Raw genomic sequence first — 24,932 nt, forward strand, 5'->3', positions numbered from 1 at the left:
ACAGAGAAGTAGCATTTATTTTAAGATCCTCAATACTCGTTATACATTCAAGCTGGACAGACAGTTCTAGTTGAGTCTCTTCCACTTACAAGTGGCTCAGGTTTTTTTTCTCCTCAGGGCTGTTGGCTGTGCAGTATATAGCATCAGCAGTTTTCTATTTTGCAATTTTCATGAATTTTGAGGAGTTCTGAAAAAGCAAGTATTGCCTTTGCATGTCTTTTGGGACAGCAACCCTTTGTCATAGTGTAAGGCTCTTCTGAGTCACAGAAATACACTTCTACTAAGGAGAGTTCTCATATTTATAAACATGAAGCAATTAAAAATATTTCAAAAATAATTTTTTTTTGGCTGAGAACTACACTGCAATGAGTGATGTAAAAGAAATGCAGCATTTAAAAAGAAGGGGAAGGAAGCACTTGTAGTTGAGCAACACTGGCTGGACATATTGGAACAGTGCGCACTGGATGTCTGTGAGGGAGTCAGATAAAAGATTACCAGAAAGCTAGCATTTTGAGTCAAAGCCTAATGTTCATTGAAGTAGATTCTATAACCAGGACAATGTTGCTAAGCTGCTCAACTGAAGGTTGTGGGTTTAGCTCCCCTTTGAACATCCTGTCTCAACACTGACATTCCACAAGGAAATTGGAACTGAGTGGAAAACACAGCATTAGTCATGATAGTAGAGAGGCACTAATTTTAGCAGAACTGCAGCAGTGTTTCTATAGCAAGGACATACGAACTTCAGAAATACATGACACCAATATGACAACATTAAAAAGCCTGATGTAACACCAGAGTTTGGCTACCTTCTTAAAACTGATGGTAGCTGAACTAATTTCTATTCAGTTAAAAACAATCAAAAATCCCTTCAAGTTCTAGTAATGCAACATAAAAGTTCTCTTTCAGGCAATGGCAGGAATACTTTCCTCACTAGAAGGCAGAAATGACATGAACACAACTAATTCAATTTTGAAAGTACCAGTGACACGTCATGACAAGTCCATCACTACATTTTTCTGAATTTTTTCTGAAAACCAGCAACTTCAAATGACTAAGCAGCATCCTTGCCAGCTGTACTTTATGGTTCATGTATACGCTTGAGTGGGGCTTGCATGTGTCAACATAGTCACACACATTCATGGCAACCAAGGTGTACTGGTGCTGAGATTTTCCACAGGACACACAAACATCAACTTAGTTCTAGAAGAACCAAAAAGGTCCTTAAGTACTTTGTTGCTAATACACTCTGAGAGAATCTGCCTACTGGTTCAGCTGTCACATAAGAGTTTGTGCTCATCAATATATTCAGCAGCCATTTACAAGCAAGAGGCCTGCTGCCTGCCAGCTATCTAAGTTCCATGTGAAATTTGTCAAACTGAATTTCTAATTTGTGAGCAAGTACCAGCCAGACTCTGATGAAGGAATCCACCACATTTTCACTTGCACAACTTGAGTGTTGTAGCTAACACCCATTAAATTACTGCTACCTGAGAATAAATCCACATACAAATAGCTGTTGAGTGATAAAAATGATGAAGAAGGGATTTAAGGATAAACTTCCTTTCAATACTACCACATCCACACAACATGATGCAGCAGAAGTACAGCTGACCTCAAACTTGTTAGATGCAAAAAGGCATATTAACTGCTTTCAAAAACTGCAAACTGAGCTACCAACTCCCAGATGTAAGGGCTCCTTAACAAATGTGGGGACTACCGCTTTACCAATTCCAAAATTCCTCACCCCAATGACTTTTCAGATTAACACACATACAAGTATATAACAAACACATAATAGAAGGAAAGCGTGTTTCATTAAGTCCATTTCAATGAAAAAAAAACGAAAAAGAAGTTTCTGATGCAAATTTCATACATGCAAAGAAACTGAGCAATGAATGTGCAAATAAAGTTTTTGCTTAGATGTACATGTTTCAGAGTGAACTGTGATTCTCTTAATAAGCAACTCTTAACAAGTTACTGCATTTAAAATGTATTGCTTCAAATTCGCAAGAAAAAATCCTGCAGTAATAATAATAATAAACATCACTTACCAGTGCTCATATTTGTTTTAATGAAGTCCAAACAGTGAGATGTACATACTGAATTCTAGAAGTTTAAATATTAAATATTGATAAGAGAAACCCAGCTTGGTGATCACTCAATTATCTTGATCAATTAGAAGAGAAAGACTGGTATAGTCCATTTGCAAGAAGAAATTATAAAGGCTGATGTATTTGCTTGAAAAATATCCAGCATCAATAAGGAAAATATGAATAAGAATCTCAGCCTCATTTTAATAAATACTTATGAAAACGCTTTTATTGGGAAGTTCTCAGAGTTAGTCCATATACAGTTAAAACGGCCTGCACTGACTGTTCTGTAAAGACACAAGTCTAGTGACCCATGTATGTAATTACTTTGAAGTCTTTAAGTATTCAAACTCCAGAAATAAAAAAAACGCAATTCAAGGGTAAAAATATTTGTAATCATAATTACTTACCTGTAATTTAAGCACCTTTGGAAATGCTTTGCCACTAGACAGATCTAAGAATATGCTTTTACTACTTAAGAATATTATCTTGGCAATATCTTTCTGACAGTTTTCAGTGAGACCCTTCTGAAGCTCAGTAGTGCACCCAAAACCACAACCATTACTGATACAAACTCATACAGTGTAGCTTTCACTTGGGTTTTATGCTGTCAGTGCATGGTAACTATCTTTGACTAGAATCATAGACAGAACAAGTAACTTTAAGGATTAGTACTCAAGACTGAAGACTTATTTCAGACCAATTAGGAAGTGGAAGTGAAGTTTAAAAATTACTAAAATCACTTCTCAATCTGCTACAGGAAGTACCTGTAACAACAGCATGCAATTCTTAGATCAGGCAGTCACAGAAGAAGCTGCGAGACAACAGCAGTTGGAACAGCAGTTTCCTTACAACACTCTTCCAGCAGATTTGCAGCTTAGAGACTTTCTGAGGTTTGTGTGTTGGTCACAGCAAAATACCTGTAATGCCCAATACCTGTAATGCCCTGCCTGGGCAAAGACATCCACAATTTTAAGGTAGTCAGGTAAAGCTGCTTGTGTTAAACCTGCTTCTGGATAATATGAGCAGGTGCTATGAGTTAAGAAAACCAGTATTCCTCATTCCATTTCTTCATGCCATCTTTTATGTACTCTGTCATCTTTTTTACCACTAAGAGGATTTATAATCTCTCCAAAGAGACTCTAGACTCTCCTAATGCATTTCTATTGCATTGTTTTTGATATTACAATGAGAAAAAACAAATGAGAGAGAGACAGACATAGGCACATTGTAGTAGACAGAGACAATGTTTACTACATGTTCCATTTGGTCATTTCTTAACTCCTACCACTTCTTCAGGAATATCCAAAATCTCCTTCTGAGCACTGATACTTCATATCATCAGTTAAAACGTAACAATAGCTAAAAGGTGACTCTGCAGATCCTTTACATATATTTTTTTCAACACTGTTTTTTCTTAAGGCCACATCATCTTACAACGGTTACCTTGTTGCACCTGTTTGAAACGGCACATACTCTCTGGCCAGAACAGCGAGCCTTCACTGTTCTCCATTTTAGTGAATGTAATCTATTTCCTTCAAGAAATTCCTGGGCTGCACAGTTCAGCTCAGACTACTTGAATTTAGAACAATTTTATCTTTTTCTTTTATTTTCTGTTCCAGAATAAACAGTTTTAAAATCTTACTCTTCTTGCGGCTTTGACAGAGTCAGATCACCATAATTTAGCATGTTCTGACAGCTTAAATTAACAGCCATAAGAGGATCCATGGCAACTGCCCAAGCATGTATTCGCAGACTGCAAGGACACCACAAATTAGTATGTTTGAGCTTGATCTGATTTAAATTACCTAAATTTTCAACAGACCAAGAGCGTGCGCAGCAGTAACTGCTGTAACCCCATTGTGATACAGCAGCTGCACTAACTTGATGTTGCCCATGTGCCTTCTAAACAACAATAAACATATTTTTACTGTTCTCAAAGATTTCAACTTTCTTCCACAACAAGCAGTATGTGTCCTTTTCTCATATTTACAGATTTTCTTTTCCATCATGAGCATGAAGAGGAAGGTCTGCTTCCTCTCTGCTAGAACAGAGATCAAAACAAGTATCTCCCCAAAACTAGCTCTTATCCTTTTTTAGCCCATCTTCTCCTAAAGGGATAATACTGTCCCTTCCTTTTTTCCCCAGTATTTATGTATCAGAAAGCTGAACAGTCAAAGAAGTAGGCTCCATTACTTTAGTGTGCCAAAACTCAGCAGGATACACCTGTACCATGGGCCCTGATGGGATGCACCCACAAGTACTGAGGGAGCTGGTAGATGTTATTGCTATGCCACTCTCCATCATCTTTGAAACAGCATGGAGAACAGGAGAGGTGCCCGAGGACTGGGGAGAAGATAACAACACCCCAGTCTTCAAAAAATGCAAGAAGTAGAACCCAGGAACCAACTGGCCAATCAGCCTCACCTCCATCTCTGGAAAGGTCATGGAATAGCTCATCCTGGATGTCATCTCCAAGCATGTGGTGGACAAGAAGGTTTATTAGGAATAGTCTGTGTGGGTTCACCAAGGGGAAATTGTGCTTGACCAATTCGATAGCCTTTTACAATGGAATGACTGGCTGGGTAGATGAGGGGAAAGCAGTGGATGTTGTCTACCTTGACTAGGATTTTGACACTATCTCCTGTAATATCCTCATAGGTAAGCTCAGGAAGCATGTGTGAGATGAGTGGACAGCGAGGTGGACTGAGAATGGGCTGAATGGCAGTGCTCAAAGGGTTATCATCAGTGGTGGAGCCTCGTCAGAGGACTGTAGCTTGTGGTGATCCCCAGAGGTCAGTACTGGGTCTAGTCTTGTTCAATTTACTCATCACTGGATGAAGGGACAGTATACCCTCAACAAGTCTGCTGATAATACAAAACAGGGAGGGGTGGCAATTCCCAGGAAATAGCTAGCTCATCTGGAAATTCATAGGTACACAGAAAAATCAAGGTGGGAGCTCATTTAGGGCTCTCACAATTGACCTTCAGCAGCAGTTAAAATCATCAAATTTAACTAAAAGTAACAGCTGAGCTGAGAGGCAAAACCAGGTACTTTTCCAGAGTCTCTCTAAATACCTGTCTGGCTCTTCAGCAAGCTTTAAAGCTATGTTTGAATTTACAATTTTGCAAACAGTGTTGTGCTTTAATAACAGAACACAGAAAAATGAGCTTCTGAAAAATAACAGCTTTAAGTGAAAAACTAGAAGTAGGAAAAGTCCTAAAATTAAAGGACATATTTACAGGAAGATTTTCTCTGAAGTATTCTTTATAGTTTGTATCCTGTATAAGTCCTGTATAGTTTGTATCCTGTGTAAGTCCCATCTTCCAAAAATGTGTGAACTTTAGGAAGTTTTACTTTAGGAAGCCAGCATATTCAGAAACAAGCTGCCCTCACAGCTCTCAGGTACCAACAGGTCTGTCTTCTCCTTCCTTGGTCATACCAGTATTTGCACCAAATTGCAACAATTCTTAAGGAAATGAGAAGTTCTACTTATGCAGGCACTCCACACTTTACATCTTGAAATTCAGAAGTCCACAACAAGAGTAGACAACTGAAAAGTTTTAATTCCAATTTCCATTCGAAAAATTCTGCTATCACAAGATGATCCGACACATTCCAGAGGACAAAGGAAAAGTACCGAAACAGAAGAGTAAGCTGTAACTGCAGAATCTGTTAATGGGAAGTAAGAACTATTTGACACTTTAAAACACCTAAGTCTGCAACCACTCGGAGTAAAAGCAGTTTTGCCTAACATACAAATCTTCAGCAGCACGTGTAAAATTCAAATTTAATATGGTAAAACTATTTGAGTTTCCTCTAGAGGAAATCTAGTACATAAACCACTGCACTCACACACAGTCCTTTTCAGTAAGTCAAAGCCCACATAGTTTGCAATAGTCAGAACCAGCAAACTTAAGTTCCATGTTGCTGCATGACTTACCCGGACAAGCGCATCATCTATGATGTGATCACGTCTCACTTTAAGTCGCAAATATGGGTTGAGCTGCTGTCCTTGAACTAAGCTGTAGAGCACAGTTATGCGTCTTTCACTGTACATCCGGATTCTGTTGTCATAATACAATCCCAGGTTCTTGGTAACAGCATTCAATATGAAGGGGCAGGTCATAAAAGAGAATTTATTTTCTGTTTCTACTTTGAAGAAAGTGTAGTCTTTGTCCATTTCTAGAACATCATTCAGTGGTTCATTAATAAATTCTTCAAATGGGATAAGTGGTTTTCTGCAATCTATAGTTTTAACACCAAGTTCAGTTTCCAGTGGGTCCACTCGAGGACCTTTTTTATTTCTTCTTTCCTCACCCAAAAGCTCTTGAAGTGTTAGTTCACTAGATTCTGGGATGGGTTCTTCATCTTCCTCTTCATTATGATCTGTATCCACATCCCCTCCTACTACATTTGCATAGTAAACCATTTTCAAGCACTTTGAAGCAGCAACAACAGCATCATCATCATTCACTAGGTTACGACTACTGAACTCATTGCTTATGACTTTGTAAGTAATAAGTTGCTGAAATGTTTCCATCATTCTCCGAATTTGGTCTGCTCTGTACTTAGACCACAATCTGACCAGTTTTGCTTGAGCTGCAAGGGGCAGTTTGCTCATTGCTTTGCAAAACAACGGTAGAGCCATTTCCAGATATTCTGGGCTATGAAGATTGCCATTCTCCATAACGATAATAAACAAATTCAGATAGTTAGGATCCCGAGAGTACACATTATGGTAAGTCAAGTCACATTCCACATTAGGTGACAAGTACACAAGTGCATTTAAAAAGGCAGTTTCTATTTTTTCATTAGACAGTAATCTATCATAAACCCGTCTGACTGCTTCAATATCTACAGACACTTCATCCGGGCCTAGTTTTTGGAGGTTATTATCTCCCTGTGTGTTATCACCTATTCTTGATGACGAAGATGATGATGCACCTGAATCTTCTTCCATAGCAGCAGCCGAACAGGCAGCTTTTTCCTTTTCGTCTTCATCTTTGTCTTCATCCTTTCCTTGAAGAGACTTGAGCTCCTCCTTGGTGTGCTGCTTGGCTTTTCGGAAACTCTGTACCAATGCTTCAGCACTAGAAAATACTCTCCCAATCACTCGGATTAAAGGGGAATAATCCTCTTTCTCCCGACATAGTTCAAGAATTTCATATATCTTGTCTTCTGTTAGAAAAGTCACATCTATGAAAAGATAAAGTATTAATTTTGTTAAGATAAAATACTTCTGATTTGCTCTACTCAATGCGTATCATCATTAACACCAGAAAAAAAACCAAAACAAAACAGTGTTAGTGTTGGATAAATTTAAGGCAGGTACTGCATAATTTCATTAGCATGAAGAATCGTGATTTCATTCACTATGATTGTGTAAAATATCTTATTTATGGATGTCGATCCCTGACGGAGAACATGCTCAACAGTAAAACTGCTTTGCAGCCAATTAGCTGCATTTGGTAGTAAACAATATTGTATCATCTAAACAAGAGCAACTAAATCAATCACTAAGACGTTTAATCTTTGAAAGACTTACTGAATATGACTCTGTGACAACACAGTCTTCTGGTAAATCTGCACAGTTAATGTGTAAGTCATTAAACTATATCCCAACTAAACTGTTTCAACATCTTTTTTCAGACACAGCAGATATGTATGGACTTCACACATTATTTCTCCCTTAGAAGTAGACTTTAAAAAAAATCCAATAATTAGTTTTGCTGAATATTAATGGGAATATGAGATCTTACTTTTATTTTTAATGCTTTCTGCAACTGTTTGTATTCTAAACCGATGCCTGAAAATCCTCTCAAAAACCACAATACATGCTCAGAAATTTATGCTGCCTTCTAAATTACACAGTTGAGTATGTGGGTTATTTCTTTGTACATTAGGCCTCAGTGAGACAAACATCTTGAGTATACTCATCAACATGCTATTCAGATGAACAAGCTGGTTTACATGCATCACCTGCACGCAATCCAAATACCTGCCTGTTGCCACCTCTCCCCCAAACCCCTGATATTAAGTAAGTCCTTTTTTTTTAATATGAAATCTTTCTTCTCTTTTCTAAAGAAAAAAGATTTTTATCTTTTCTATGCTGCTTCTCAAACAGAACCCACAGATTCTTTCACATCAGGTGATGATTTAGAGTAGGATTACCACATGATCAGACCCTGAAAAGATGTTCTAGTTTAAGCAGATTCTTCTGAACTGACACATAATTTAGAACTAAAACAGAATCTGTTTAATAGCATCTCTGGAGATCTAAAAAATGCTCATCACAGCACTGTATTCACCAACCATGCTAGATCAACTATCTGTGCAGAAAGAAGGAAGCATATAATTTTAATAAAGACAGTTCTATGTTTAAAGTATTTTGAAATGTGACTGCCTACACTAATATTCATTCCAAGCAGTCATTAAATTAAAAATACAAACTAAATGATGCCAGACAGACAACCTATTGATTTCTGGATTCCTAAGCCATTGTTAGAGCACATACAACACAGGAAATACTAAGCTTATGTCACAGTACTGAAATTGACTTCCAACCACTTCAAAGACAGTGAAAAAGCTTCAAAACTAAAATCTTCCCTGTTAAAACAACAAGAACATTGAAAATATTATGAAAGGATTCAAGCTTAGCGCAACATCTCCTATTTGTACCTGCTGTGGTGAATGTTCCAGAAGCAAACTTGACTAAAAGATATTGTAACTGCTGATACATACGCTGTTTCATGCTATAGCTCTTCAAAATGAGGACCACAGCCTCAAGTTCACCAACACTGGATTGCATAGGTTATTCACAAAATGAAAATTATCAGCAAAAGTTGACTATTTAACAGTGTAATACTCTTCAGGTTTCTGTACTTACAACAGGAATTCCCTAGTCATTCTTTTAAAGGTTTCAGTATTTAGTATTAAAGAATCTAGTCATGTGCCATTTCCAGATAAAATATTTAGTATTATCATTAGCAGTTTCATAACAGTTCTAAATCATATCCTTTGACCATCCTCTGAGCTATCAGAAGAGTCTGCCCCATTTTTACTTTCCAGTAGTGAGAAAAGAACAAATGCAGTGTAGTACAGTAGCGAGAGAAGAACAAATGTATAGTGAAGTTTTCTTCTAACTCAAGTCAACTTTAGTCAACTTGTGTGTGGATATGTGAGTTTTTACATGCCTTCTCTTCTCACCCTTCCTATTACAACTACGTGATCCAGCAAAGTAAGTGTATCTCTTTTCAGACCTCAGTCTCAGTAATACTCCATGACAAATCTGTACATGGAGTCATGCTTTAGCCATGATCCTTGACTGTGAGAAAGACTGCATGTGGTATGCATACTGCCAATTACACTCCCCAGTTAACAAATTTATTAATTATCTTTTCATTATCCCTTATGGAAGCTTTGTTATGATTGTGTGCTCACTGCCTGTCCACTGATGTTCTCTGCTTCCAGTTCCATGTTTTGGTCAAACATTAGTTTCCACAAGTTAAAAATAGCTTCCCAGGTAATAATGACACAGATTTTGAAATGGCACTCTCTCTCTATGACTACATTTGTTACCCATGCTTTTTTATAGATTTGTAATTTCACCATTCCCTTCCTCTTTTTGGACAGCCATCTAAGATATTACTGACGTACTGACAATAGCCTACAGGTACATTTTTCTCCAAAGGTAATAGTCTTAGGGTTTAGCACTACATAAAAGTAGTTTAAATTATTGTTTCTGCAGGTTATTTCGTTTTATTTAGAACTTTCAATCCTATGTCAAGCATAAAAGCAAGCTGCGTATCTTCTTTCTTGGCTTAACTGCAGTTTTCCCAGTAACTGTTACTGCAGATGGATTTAAAAAAACCCTGAACAATTCAGAGTGCTGAATTCCTTAGACAACATCCAATTCCAAAGGTAATTGAAGAGACTCCAATGGACTTTAAGAATGCATTAATGATCTCTGTCCATGCAGCTACAAAGACGGGTTAATAATTGAGATGCTGCAACAGATCGAGTCACTGCTTTAGACAACAGACTGACTCTGCAGATGGTTTGAGAGGACTTTTAGACCTCTGTCTTGGGGAGAGAGGACAGTATGGTCAGAACGAAGGAGGAAAGCTCTGTCCATACACGCTTCCATTAAAAATACACAAAATAAGAGACAAATCACAAAACGGACCTAATGTTCCTCTTGCCCATCTCACAATACTCTGGCTTCCCTTTTCCCTACCTACTGTTCGCCTCTGCTTACTCAGATCATAAATAATTTCAGGACAAATTTATCTGCGCATCAGATAAAGAACAAACAGATACAGGCAGAGCATCTTATAACACAGTACTATGTTTATTGCTGATTCTGTAGGGCTTTTTAATTCTTTGCTGTAAAAAGTTTCACCTTCTTTAGAGAAAATGAATGAATCTGAACTTCTGTGTTTATACCACTTACAGCAATGATACTTAAAGGTCTGCTCAAAGGTTAATTGCTTTAATTTCATTTAGCTTCTGCTTGCACCACAGGTTTTGGCAACACTAATATGTATTTACTATCCTACAGAGTTTAAAAAGCTAACTAGAAGTTACAAAAGACATACTGAACAGTTTTTATTTTCGTACATTGGCTTAGAAATCACTTTGCTTAATTTTTAGCTTGGTCGAAGTACTGCCTATCATCCACTGCATAATTTTTTCTTCATCTGTTTCTTAACAGAAGTGGAACTAGTTAAAGCACAACCTTTGTAACTCATTAACTACAGAAGAGTTGTGAAACTAAAGCAGACATACAAAGCATTTTAAAAAAACAATCTCTCCATATTTGCAAATCCAGTTATGTCAGAAAGCAACAAATGCACATGGATTTTAACAGGGACATGGTAAAGATACAGATTTAGAATCAGCATTCAGCATTAATCCAGCCATTTTTCAGATTCCACAGTAAAATATCTGATTGCCCAATATTGTATTTTAAAGTCAGCAGAAACCTCCCGCATTCAGCAGAACACCACCACAGTGAATTCCATAATTATGCATATGAAACATATTTTATTGAAAAAAACTGAAGTAACTTCTTACCTTTAAAGTCATCTCTCGGGCCTTGCATTTCCTTCTTGTTCATTTTTCTGTCAGTGCAGGAATTGTTATGGGCACCTTTGGAATTGTTTTCTAGGTAAGCTGAGCTCGTTCCTTTCTTGGAGGGATGAGGATCACAGAGTTTTGCATTAATCTTATAAAGCTCGAGGGCCTTAATGGCTGCTGCATTGTTATCCATACGGAGAAAAGTTGGACAGGAAGCACAAAATTCATTCGTGCAGGCTTCATTTCCACAGCCCTCAGTTAACTGGTGGTAGTAGCGCTCTATTAGATGCTTTGCAGCTGCTCGCTTCCTGTAGCAAACATTCAAACAGTAAGTACAAGGATTAGTAGAGCTTTCACATACAAAGCTCATTCAAATGCATCAGCAAGGCAGAGATTAGTCAGGCACCGAAACACAAGATTTCTGTGTCAGAAAGGACACATCAGGAGCGTTTTTTAAACGCAGGATTCTCATCTTGACAAATGCAAGTATATTTAACACAATTTAATTTGTGGGTCCTATGTAAGTGGAAGGTAAATCCTATTTATGCAGTTTTCAGCTTTACATTTTAGCGCTACAGTGGACACAATGTTGTTCAGTTCTGAACAATCTCAATTATCACTAGAAGAGAGACCAATTCAGATGCAAAGCAAGGCTTCAAATGAAACAACTGGATCTCACACAGGTGATTAAGTCTGATGTATAGTACTGAGGTATGATTGCCACTGACAGACAGGGGGAAGAGAGACAAAATACAAACAATTCAGACATTCATTTAGTAACACTATCAATACTACACCAATACCATCTAAAGCCTTTAAAAATCTAAACCATTTTTTAAAGAAGATTACAGATAACTTAAGGTTTCAGATATTTAGTCTGTTTAAATCTGTAGGAAAAATATTGCTTGGTTAATTAAACTGATGACAAAACCACAACTACAGATGAGCTCAAGGTTGAATATAATTCCCCTTAGCTTAATAAGGTATATGGGTCTCAAAAAAGCTATTCACCAAATCCTCTCCTTTCTCCTGCAATTATATATGGCAAGTATGTATGCTGAAGAATTACGAGTGCATTACTATACAAATCAATGTGCTCAGTGCTATATATACACACAAGAAAATTTAACTGGCCAATTATTAAGGTCACAGACTTATGCAGAAAAATGCAAATAGTAAAGAAATCACTGGAAAGCTGTAGGTAACTGGGACAGAAGCAGCTGCACGCCGCACCTAGAGTGATGTATTTGACCACGTTTGGGCAAGAAATGAAGTTTTGGGGGTTTAAGAAAACAAGTTATTAATGAAAAATACCAGATATGAAACGTTTCAAACATTTTGATTAGGTGAAACATGGAAGCTTTTTACCTAATTTTAGTGATACAGTACTATAAAGATTAGAACTTGTGAAGCAAGATTTTAATCAGAAATTGTGTTAAAGTTGCCTCTTCCAATGTTGACGCATGCATAGATTCTGCACAGAACAAGTATGAGAGAACTAAAGTGCTAGACTGACTGGTACTACTCAGTACTCTAGGTCTTAATACTGTTCGGTTAAGTATCACGAGTTTCAATGTAGCCGCTTTAGAAGGGAAAATGTCCTCAAGTTCTGAAAGTAACTATCAAGCCATGTATTATTCAGCAATAACACCTTTACTCCTTCCTTTTCACCCTTCAAGATCTCATGAGCCTAGGGAAGAAAATACTTCTTACAAAGAATACCATTACCTTAATGTCTACTTGACCTTCCAAACGTGCCAGTGAATTCCATGACCAAAAAAAAAAAAAAAAAAATAAATTGAGAAGTTTCCCTGGCACTTTGAGAGGGAGGAGAAAGATCATAAAAAAAAATATAATTAAAAAATGCAGCACGAGTAATACCATCAAAACCACCATTGTATAAACAAGGAATAGCGGCATTTTAATCGAAGGAAAGAGTTCTAGCCTCTCCCATTTTTATATGTAGACTTAAAACTTGTGTTTCTCCATGTACTCATAAAAATGCAAGGTTTTTTAAATCTTGTCTTTCATACTTCAGCCTTCAGGACAGAGGCTTTAAAAAAAAAAAAAAATTACACCAAAAAAAAGCATTTTAATACAGCTTAGACCAGTACATGATTTCACAAACATCTATTTCTGAAGACAAGATTCCATGCTTTGATCATGCTTGTCTTTCAGTCATTCAGACCTTCAGATTTACAGTGTGAAATATTGTCATTTGTAAGCAAGTAATTATATCATGTGAAAGCCTTTCTTTGTTAATACTGAATTTTTACACTTGAGCTATGGCCACCTGTCTCTCCAAAATGCTCCTTATTTACTCCTCTTTCAGTCTCTCCTGTGCATAGAAAATGGTCATTCTTTCATATACACATTATCATTTTATCCTTCTATCTTACTCCTCCACTGCAGTCTATACATTGATCACAAGTTTTTTGCCATAATCTTCTGACCTATGTAATACACCACAAACATTACATGGATTATTTCTCAGAGCTGTTCTAAGTGTGTGTATTTCTAACGTGTTGTATATATCTCAGTGTGTGCATGTATAAAAAGGGGTATGTGTATTTAAGAACCTAAAGCAGCTGGCGTTGTTATTCAGATCAAATGTATCATGAAAAGCTGACCAATTCCTTAAGAAGGGAGAACTTATGTTTTCAAATTGCAGAAATTGTTAACTCTTGGACAGGCGTGCACACCTTTCTAGCTTGCTTATCCAGTCTGAATAAAGTTATTTTAATGTATAAACACTGATATATTAACAACACATTTTAACATATTAAACAACATTTCAGTGACATCCAGAGATGCCAGGAGACAAAGCTAAGCTTTGACTTGTCTCTAACAGTTAACTTCTGAGGGACTCAGGATATTTTGCTTCCAATATTTAACTACCAACTACTTCTCAAACTGTGCCATGCCTACAACAATGCTGTTTGTACAAACATTTTCATTTAGACTTGTAGCTGCAGACTCATTGCCTCAAGTTCTGTGAAATTCTATCAGAGACAGAAGTCTGACTGAAAGCTAATTTTTTCTTTTCTTTTTTCTTTTTCTTTTTTTTTAATCAGCTACAGAAGCAAACAGCACAACAGTACAAGAACACAACAATATTAGGATTTCTTCCCACCTCTTCCCAGTGGGCTGTTCCACAGACTTTTGACATGGCCTCAGATAAATTATTTAAGTAAATAAAAAAGGTCATACTCAAAGCAAGGCTACAGACATCAAAAGGTAGAAGGGAATTTACTGAGCCTTCCACAAGAGCTACCCTTACTGAGCTCCATCCATGAAAGCACTTACAGAGAACACAGTTCTGAGTAAGCCAGTGTGTGAACTACAGAACAGTAAGTTACTCCATACAACATTCCCATTGGTACTTGATGAATTATTGTCAATGTCCAGTGCCACATTTCCTATATTACTGAGTATAAAAAAAAAAAATTAAAAAGTAGCATACCTTCCCTGCTCTCCAGAGGTGAAAACTTGATCTATTTCTACATTCCCTTGCTCATTTAGGATGCAGAAAATTCAAGTTCTTACCCTGAGACATTAAAACTGGGTCACTAAGCAAGGTAACATAAAACCTATGTCTATTCTTAGCTCACACTACACAGTGAAGACTGCAGCTCCCTTTAAGATCCTGTACAATGATCTAGTAAAGATTAACTGGTCCCTTATAAATTTGATTACCAGTTTACTGTATGTTAGCACACAGACACCTCCTAGTGTTACTGAGGCTTCAATGACTGACTTTCATATATGTTTGCAAAGACTCACAGTGCTGTTGCACATCCAAGTATGAAACTGCACCAGTGTGGTTGCAGTTGTAAACATTTCACAGGCATAACCTCATGGCCTAAAGATAACTTCTCACACACTGAGCCTTGTATAACCTCCACAAACAAAGACACACTACTGCAACGGAGAGGCAGCTAAAATAGACATCATCTTCCTTCCCAAAGCCCAACAATTTCATAAGCATAATTTTTTCATTTAAAAATACACTAATATTCACTGACTTACTTTTGTAGTACTTCAGGGGAAAAAAAAGCCTTTATACTTTTTAATTGTTCTTTAACTAATAAAAAGCCAGGTGATAAATACTTTGCATCTGTAATTTAAATGCCGCTGAAACTGTGGAGTATCAAAAGAAATGTGCACCACAGAGCCTCTGCCTTTCAAAATACTTAGGCAAAGGTGGGCTGCATTTTGGGTTGTAAAGTAATTTCCAAATGTCTAAAACCTATGAGAAACGAGATGCAGTGCACTGGTTCAAAAGTTCCTATGTAATAGCATTTAATTTTCATTTCTCAAATTAAATACAGACAAGTACTACAAAAAGGAAACTACAAAAAGGAAACTTTTGTGACAAAGAAAAAAAGGGAGATTTAAACATTTAAGGAATTATAGAAAAAATGTGAAGCATAATTCTTTAGAGTTCATCTACAAAACAAAGATTTTTCCATCCAAGTTTCAAAACTTGCCTGAAATAAAAAATAAATGCATAATTTTATCTTTAAGTTTACCTAAATTTGAAACCTTCATACATATTTCTTACTTTTTTAGAAATATCTGTGTAAAATTACATATTTCTGATTGGTTTTTGCTTGGGACATGACTTTTACCTTATTTCTACAAAGAAGTTTGACATCACTCTAAGATGTGGGAAAAAACCCAAAACAAAACAAAAAACCCTAAAAAAAACCCCCAAACAAATAAACAACAAAAAAAAAAACCCCAAAAAAACCCCAAAACCACGAACCAAAACCAAACAAAAAAAAACAAACAAAAACATTCATGTATATGGAAACAGAGGAAATTTAAGTTTGTCTTCTGGGTAGGAAAACTCCAGGGAACAGGTTTTTTAGTACTAATAGTAAACCAACTTTCAGTATATTCCTTAACACAGAGGAGCATAAAAGACACCTGCAACAATTATATACTTAGGATATAAGATGACCAGCAAACCAAAAGCTGTTAAAAAAGTGTAGGTTATGGATGAACATCTGTCAAATACTGCTTTCTAAGAGTTCCAGTTTCAAACTTTGCATGTTGGTTTCCTGCTTCTGTTTAGTTAAGAACAGCAATGTTAGAAAAGACAAACTTCCCGTAAAAGCACTGCCCACACAGACCCTTTGGAGTTACCTCCACACTGAACTGCCAAACACTCCATCCAGAGCTGGAGCTGAGTCCTCTGTTCCAGCAGTGCTGTAACATGCTTTGCCTGCCTTAGCTACTGGCACTTCAGCAAATGTATGTCTGCAAATGCACATAGCACAGAGAGCTCACGTTTTCCAAACCTCGTTCTTTCCAGTGTGGTAAGCCCCAACAGCTGGGGTGCAGACCATGAACCCCTCGGACCACAGTGGTGTCACCCAAGGGACCTCCCTTCCCACCATGTTTCTTAGATCCATTGTGCCTACGGGAACAACATGTGCTGATGAAGACACGGCACTTCCTCAAGAAGGCTGAGCCTGAGAACAGAAGGGCTGTTCTGGTTTTATGGAGCAATGAAGACAGAGAGAGAAAGGGTCTAGAATACAGCACTTATCCCTCAATCCTGTCTCACAGACAAATTAACTTGCTACAGTCTTATTAGAAAAGCACCCTTCGCTACTGCCCTTTCCTCTTCAGGTTATTAGTTTCAGGACTCTTCAGAAATAATGTCATTCCACACCCCAACTGGTTTCATACTGTGGTTCCTATCTGTCCTTAAGAAGGATCGCAGTGCCCTGTCACCTATGTGATCCTCCAACATTCAATTAGCCATAAAATTGAGAGATGAATTATGCATCAATTACATCCTGGCTTTTCAATCCAAGCAATTTCAGGAAAAATCCCCAGTCCCTGCTCCCCATCTTCTCCAACCCAAGCCCCACAGTATTACAGGCCTGAAGCCATTAAGTAACTGATTACAGGGAAACAATTATTAGGCAATTTTTATAATTGGTAATGACTGCAAGCATACTTGACTGTGTTTTAAATATTACACTCATTTTTACAGAATTAGTACCTTTTGAAGGTAGAAATACATCCTTCACAGAAAAGCCCATAAATTTATTTAACTACAAAGAAATTTGAGTTACTGCCAGGATAAACATATTACTAAGTTGGACTGATTATAAGCTTACAACATCTTACTCTCTTTGAACAAATTTGTTAGTATTTTAAAGAAAAGTACACAATTGTTATCAGCTGTTAAACCCCCAAAGAATAATCACCTCTAACCACACAAAACATTTCAACAGTTCTCCAAATTTTGTTTTACATTATCTAGTACAGAATCCTAAACTCTAATACTCTGTACTGGCTGTTAGGCCACAATAAAACCCATTTTGACTGTATTGGAAAGTAATGAAATGACAGTAACTTCACACAGTTGCAGGAATCCTTCAGCCTTTTATATTCAAGACAAAACTAGTAGTGCATACTTTAATCAGACATTAAGCATATGACATACTTTTTAGGATGCTTTCCCTCTATTAAAGAAGTCGTGGCACTCAAGCAAGTACAATTAAACTTCATGTATTCTACTGAAAAAGCTTAACTTTGTCAAGTATGAAATTTATATCCCATATTCTGATCAGCAGCCCAAGCAAAGAAAGGAGATGAAAATCAGCACTGCAGTGAGATATCGAAAGATATAGACAGTAACTTGAAGACACTGATTCCAATTGTCTACTTCTGGACCACTGTAGTGTTTCAGTAGAAAGCATGACATGGGAGACAATATTTCAGACAAAAATACTGATTTATATCTAACCACCATAGGACTTGCAAAGAGACATAAATGCTGATCAATCTTGTACAACTTGAAGAAATATCACCATGTACAAGCAAATGAAAATCACACAACTCTCTTAGTAGAGACTCTAGAACATGTTCAAATTAGGCTTTCATGGTAGCATTCCTTCATTATGCCTTCAGTCTGCATGACACTGTCCTAGAAGGATGACCATGATCATGCAGAAACTAAGTACAAATCATATGGATCATAAGACTGAAACACCTAAGTTTCTAGTTTAACAACAACCTACCATTCATGGATTAGACAGCTCCAGAGAGAATGATCTCCCCTCTTTAAGCTTTCTTTCATCTATTTTTAACTGGTAAATTTACAGCATTCTTCAAGCTCCATGGGAACCGAGGACTACAATACATTTGCTCCACTTACGTCTTCTAGTGCAAAACCTGGAATTCCCTTTCTTTCATTATAAAACTCGGCCAAACTGCACTTCTATACAACTGCACTTTTGCTCTTGGAAGTAAAGGCAAACCAGACACTTAGTTGTAACTTAAGTAGCTGCTAAATTTAAGAAACTAATAATTCTTGAGTGGGTCAATGCAGTCTTATTAACTGATGAAGCTTCCTCAGGGGAATCACTGTCTGGGTATAAATGACGCATTGCAAGAGGCTCCAAGAAGAAATCTTTTCATTCATCCTACACATACCACAGTACAGAATAGTAGAATAGTCAGGGTTAGAAAGGACCTTAAGATCATCTAGTTCCAACCCCCCTTGCCATGTACAATACAGTGCAAGGCTGCAGGTGTACATAAAGATATTTCTTACACCTTTTTCTCTGAAGAATGGCAATAAAACAAGCAGTAAATGCCACATAAATCACCCTATGTGTCAAAGTTTGATACAGAGGCCAGGAGCAGCATGTCCCATGGTTATGTCATGCAAACCCGCCTCTGCTTTCAGCTATGACTAATTAGAAACTAATTTAAGGCACTCTGTCTAGAAAGCACTAGGATGTCATCTGCAAGTATGTAGTATGAAACACTAATACAGTTACTGTACATATTTGCATTGGTTGCAATTTGTTTTTCTGGCACATTTTGTGGCTGCTGCAGAATTTTCATTTTTCTATTATTTCAAAGGAAACAAGTCAACTATCAAGTCTACTCCCTTTAAATATGTGTGAGGTGTGTGTGCGATGTCAAATTTTTGATAAAAAAAGGGGGAGGAAGTTTCAAATCTGAAAGCATCCAATCCTCAAAAACAGAAATTAAAGATGAATGCACAGAAAGCCAGCATATCAAAATACCCACACCTTTGCCTTGATATGTGACGAGATAGAGTGTAATTACATGAACTGATAAGAAGCCAAGTTATTGTCATACTAAACAACTTAAATTTATATAATTTAGTGCTAAAAGCATTTTAAGAAAGTTATACTAAATTGAAGCTGAAAATTAATGTAGAACTGTGACAGGATCTTAAAAAATTCAAAGACTCGAATGAATGCTAAGGAAAAAAGACTTAAAGCTGAGTTCAAACTAAGATGTTGATCATGCATAGAGCCAGAATTTGAATAGCTTTGGATAAGCAAGACTTCTGCATGAAAGAATTTGCTGCTTAAGAATATGAAAGAGGCAGTTGATTTTTTATTTTAATTCCCACACGTGAAACATATATGACTATGCTCTTGGTATAAAGCTTTGCAATGCAAAACAAACAAATAGCAATTATGTCAGTCAACCAGAGCAAAACCAACTTAACCATTCAGTGTGCAAATAACAAAACACTGCTTAAGTGCCCGTATTTATTAATGAATAAAGGTCAGGTACATAACATTGTAACTATTTTAGCTACACAGTAGGCTTGCAGGTCACACTGTATTACCCAGCCTGCCATTCCACCTGATGTGGCAAGAGCAGCCACGCAGCAGGATTGCAGAAATTCTCTAAGTAATGTACCATCACATTGTGTTACAGTTAAAAAAAATATAGTTTTGAAATGGTACCATGCATTAATATTGTGTAACTACTACTCAAATATGCGAATCCCTACAGCTTACTGGCTTACATCTATTTTAGACAGACACCTGAAACCACAGGGTAACTCCAATCATCATTCTGCACCAAAAAAATCAGTTTTCCCACAGAAAAGTTTGCTACTGTAGACACTTTTCCAGGTTCAGTTTTAAGGATAAGAACACATACAAAAAAGAACTGTCAAACTGCTAGCATAAAAAGTTATACTGCCTTTTCCTTCTCATTTTTCATAGGTCCTTACAGAGTTTTTATTTCATGCCAGTCAAGATGCTTGTTTCCAACACATCTTTCCTTACGATGTGTAAAAAGCACTAGTCCAACTGACAATATGCAGAGCATACTATTAGCCAGGCTACAGACTGATTTCCCCTGTTTGACTAGGCCAGGGAAACAAAAGAACACAAAACTAAACTGCAGGAACAATAAAACACAATGAAGGAAGGGCTGCTACTGGAGCAGAAGAGACTATGGCAGATTTTTTGCTCTGCAACCTCTGCCTCTAACATGTTCACACAGCAACAGCCAGTCATTTCTAAGGTCTGGATCCCTGCAACCTGTACTCCTAAAAAAGCAGCTAGACAGCACTTCTGTAACACATGTGCATGAGAGGGAAAAGAGTTCCCAGGAAAAATCCCTGCACAAGAAAAGACTTCACTGCAGAGACTTGTTAAAAACACATGGGAAAAGCATTCCCATTTCCTTCTCATCACTTTTAAGGCTAGGTATGCAGTCTGATGTGGGCACTTCAGCTTTGCTCATCTCCAAGTTGGGCAGCTACAGCACAGAAGTCCTTGAGCAATTCACACTATATCCCCAAGCCTGCAAAACATCCTGAAACTGGCGTTCAGCCACAGTGTGTAGAATGCTAGACCACTCGGGGGGAGGGTGTGGAGGAGACAGTTTAAGATCAGAGAAGTTTGTAGGCAGAGAAGAGAAATGAGTACAGATCCTTCAAAGCTTCAGACAGTACCCTAACTACTCAGCTATGCTCTCTCTATTATTTTGGAACTTGTGCTCTAAGCCAGAAAAGCAGTTTGTGGTTTCTCAGAGTTCTATGACAGGACAGTTTGAATAGCTAGAAAAGAATGTGTTTGCTAACTTAGAGAAGAATAAAGCCTCAAATAACTTTTTTTTTTTTTATGTTTCTCTCATACGCGCAACCCTTTAAAATTTGAAATGAAGATTTCAGCCTATCACAATCATGCTTCTAGTTAATCTTGGCTTCTAGGCTAATGAAGATATACCAAAACAAGGTCCAAAAGTGTGAACAAGATGCTACATGAACACTGTTTAGTATTTTAAACTTAAGAAAGCCAGCATTCTGTTTCTAGAATTAACTAGTACGTGCATGACAAATTCAGACCTTTTTTAGTCTTTTTATTTCAGCAATCCATCTGCCACAACAGATATTAGGAGGTATTGTGCCTTAGTACTGAAGTGTCTTCAAACCCATGCAAGATGTTAGTGAACAGCAGGTAGAAATTACACCCCTACTGTCAAGTCTGAAGACAGGCCTGAAGATTTCTGACACTGTATTATGCTACCATCTACTGGTTCACATTAAATTAAATGCCTGAACTTTCAACCTATTCACTATCAGAAAAAAACAATTAAAAAAAAAAAACAAAAAAACACCAACCAACCAAAAAAACATCAGTTTCTTAAAGCTATTTATTTTTCCAAAGCAAAATGTTACCTTGAAATTTTCTACAGTAAATCCACAGCTCACCTCAGATTTGGTCATCTTTTTTTTTTTTCTTTTTTAAGCAGGTGCAAGATTGTTACATATGTCCAAAACATTTTGAAACAAGATATACCAAACTCATCAACTCATTTACTTACATTCGGCTAGTTTCAATGTTTTCAGAGTGAGGTTCTCCTGGTGATCTGCAAATACAGATAAAATAACAAATAATGCTTAAAGTTTTGTAAGTCATTACAATATGAAATTAGGAAAGGTGGAAAGTGATGATACTGTATTATTGCCAGTAAAAACATCAACTTCTATGCACTTCCACATTCAGTTTGTTTGACCAAACCCTAGAAGACAATTTATAATGTAAACCCTGACAATATAATTAAGACAAATTTCTTTAAGGAGGACAGCACTTTTTCCCTCACAGCTTACACAACAGCAGGCATTAGAGAAGAGTTCTGCTGGCAGTACTTCCTTATTCAGATTACATACTACACCACTTCTGGGCTAAACCTTCACAATCAATTTTGTAACTAAAACATATACTCAAAGTTTACCATTGATCAACTGTTACAAAAAAATTTTCTGCACAGCTGGACTCTAACAAGCAGCAGCTCCAAAACAGGTCTCAACAGCATCTCAAAATAAATTTCATACATCTCTCAAATTGAATTTATGGAAATAATCTTGCAGGCAGCTGTTTCTTCCTTCCAACCAACAGGTCAGACAGTAATATTCAGGATTAGGTTTTTGCCCAACATTTTTGAACACACAAACAGCAGCTTGACTTAATTTACAGACTCACTTAAGGGGTATAGTTCCATATTAACTTAAGTAGGCTAAATTACAGCTCCTCCTTATTATCATCTTCTTCCTTATGCAGCACAAATTCAAGAAGTTAACATTTAATAGATTTTTTTATACTGATTATTTTTTTCCTTCCTTCAGGACTTCCGCCTATGTTGTGAGTTTGTAGCCAATGAGCCAGGAGACATGGCAGCAGTTTTAACTTCAATCACCTTAGCTGCCTTGAGAATCATACCTTAAGAACATAGCCAACCTTCACTTGGGTATAGACTTTGGTACAGTTGACCATAACTGACACAAAGGATACATTGCCCGAGAAGCGGAAACAGAGCACAGCCATTGCAATAAAACTCTGTAGCTTACATGAACAAAAATGTCTTTCATGACAACTTTCTTAAAACAGAAGCGAGCTAAAAATCTTCAAATAGAACTCACTTTGTAGGTTTCAACAGTTTGCTACAGGCCTTCAGTTAGCACAGCTAAGCAGGCCTTGCCATAGCTTCACTGAGAAAATCTTTGTTTAGAGGAATGGAATTCCTGAATTTCTCTATTTACTATATGACTATATATATGAAACACTCTTGGAAATCTCCACCTGTAGCCTGAAACATTTTTTTTTTTCATGTTTCATTATGCTACCTTACTGGGTGGTCCCTCCTAGTAAAGCCTGGACTATTCTCTCAATTCTCTACTAAAATCTTAGTTCATTTACCGACATACCAGAGCAACTTCCTGGATATTACCAAACTGTACCACATTAACAGATCCAGTGCCTAGAAAGCATTTCTGGCAGACAACTTAAAAATTCCTAGGCAAGCTGGATACCATGCAGTGACAGTTGAAGAACACAGGAAGTAATCTGTTTATATTTCACCAAGTTACAAAATTCAACTAACACTAGCAACAATTCTGAAATTACCATCCAACTGATCTTATACTGATGCTTAAAATGCAAATACCCTCTAGCTGGGAAATAATAAGAACTGCCCAATTTCAAAATTTGGTCTTTATTTATTCCCTCCAAATGATGTTTCCCCTCACTGAGTGAAGTTCAGGACTGACAAGACAGTTGCTGACAAAAATGCTCAACAGCAAAACAAATCAAAATTTCATTTCCCTTCAACTCCAGTGACCAAACCAGGTCACTAAATACTTAGCAGAGAGAAAAAAACTTCAGTTTTAGTTTTGTTTTTTTTTCCTAGTTATTCGCCTAAGCATCCAAGTGCTAGAAGTCGTATGACCTGAAGAACAGTGGAAACAAGAGTGTTTATTATGTTCATACTCACTAGCTCCTCTATTCACATTCAGGACTTCAGAAACTGATAGCAAAGAGACTGGAAGTTTGAGGCAGTTGTGACCTTTCAGTCATATGACACAATGAAGCTTTGGGTAAGAGTAATGCTTAAGTTGCTAAGAAAGTACAGGTGAAATAGCATTAACTCACAAACACCAAGAAGATGCTTTGAGCCTTCAAAATATGCAGCAGTATGAAAAGTTAAGAGGAAAAAAAGCAGACTGGCACCTAAACATATCATGTAAAACAGGTAGCCTGGTAATTTGCAGTACAGATGCAATCACAGCTATCTGTACACTCAAAATCTTTTCCTATCTTTAACATTTGTGTGAGTTTTACCTGGGCTTTGAACAGACAGCACAGTTAGTACATGATATTATGCTAAAAAAAAAAAAATATTCTGCAAGACAATAATATAAGACACAGGTTTAGGAAAGTTCAGAAAAAAATAAACCTGAGTCAAAAAAAGGTTTGGTCCTTTAAGGTAAATGGTTCTAGAGAAAACAGGGATCAAACTCCTTCAGCTAATTTGTTTTCTATAGCATGAACAGACCTAGCATAACTATGATTTGTACAAGTATTAATGCAATTACTAACCAGATTTTAAAAGGTTTCAAATGGTGATATAAGCACCAGATAAAATGAGCTTTCAGGACTCATTAAAACAATGCGGAACATCAATCTAATTACAGGAAATGTAGTATTTGTTGAGAAGCTATTTATTCTGCAATACCCAATTGTTTACAAACAAGATACCTTGTTATTCCTCTGAGCAAGCAACAGTATGAAGAAAGAACTACACAGTATGGCAAGATGTCTTTTCATCATGCTTAAAATCTGAAACAAGAGTTCTGTTCAGAGAAAATCACAGAGCAAATGCTCTTATAAATTTCAGCTTTGAATTAGATCTTAGATACGGATCACAAGACACTAACTAATCTGAATACTGCAGTATGAGCTAGCAAATTGAAATGGTGGCTCGCTTCCAATAACACAGGGAGCAACTTCTCCATTCTGCAAGCCACTCCTTGAATAAGAATGCTAAAAAATTTATACAGAATTTCAGTGTGACAGTATAAAACACCAGAGACAAAAGTGATAATATTGGTCTTAACAGGACTATCACAGAGCACCACAGTGCTCTTATTGTAGAAAGCAGGCAGAGACAAGCTA

At 37.0% G+C, this 24,932-nt stretch overlaps 1 protein-coding gene across 9 annotated transcripts in view; it reads right to left on the reverse strand.

The window, feature by feature from the left end:
- The window catches only part of UBE3A (ubiquitin protein ligase E3A), a 53,362-nt gene that overhangs the window by 10,571 nt on the left and 17,859 nt on the right, over positions 1–24,932 (reverse strand). For 7 of the 9 annotated variants that reach the window (XM_057404453.1, XM_057404457.1, XM_057404454.1 and 4 more), the window contains 3 exons: positions 21,805–21,849; positions 11,170–11,480; positions 6,035–7,290 (listed from right to left, as the gene is read on the reverse strand). In XM_057404453.1, the coding sequence (XP_057260436.1) occupies positions 6,035–7,290; positions 11,170–11,480; positions 21,805–21,849 (1,612 nt within the window). The remainder of the gene's footprint in view (positions 1–6,034; positions 7,291–11,169; positions 11,481–21,804; positions 21,850–24,932) is intronic. The other 2 variants (XM_057404460.1, XM_057404461.1) reach the window with 1 other exon arrangement.

This window comes from Pezoporus wallicus, unplaced genomic scaffold (genome assembly GCF_028554395.1).
Source record: "Pezoporus wallicus isolate ANWC-B61680 ecotype Strahan unplaced genomic scaffold, APGP_CSIRO_Pwel_v1 contig_5787, whole genome shotgun sequence".
Classification (NCBI taxonomy): Eukaryota; Metazoa; Chordata; class Aves; order Psittaciformes; family Psittacidae; genus Pezoporus; species Pezoporus wallicus.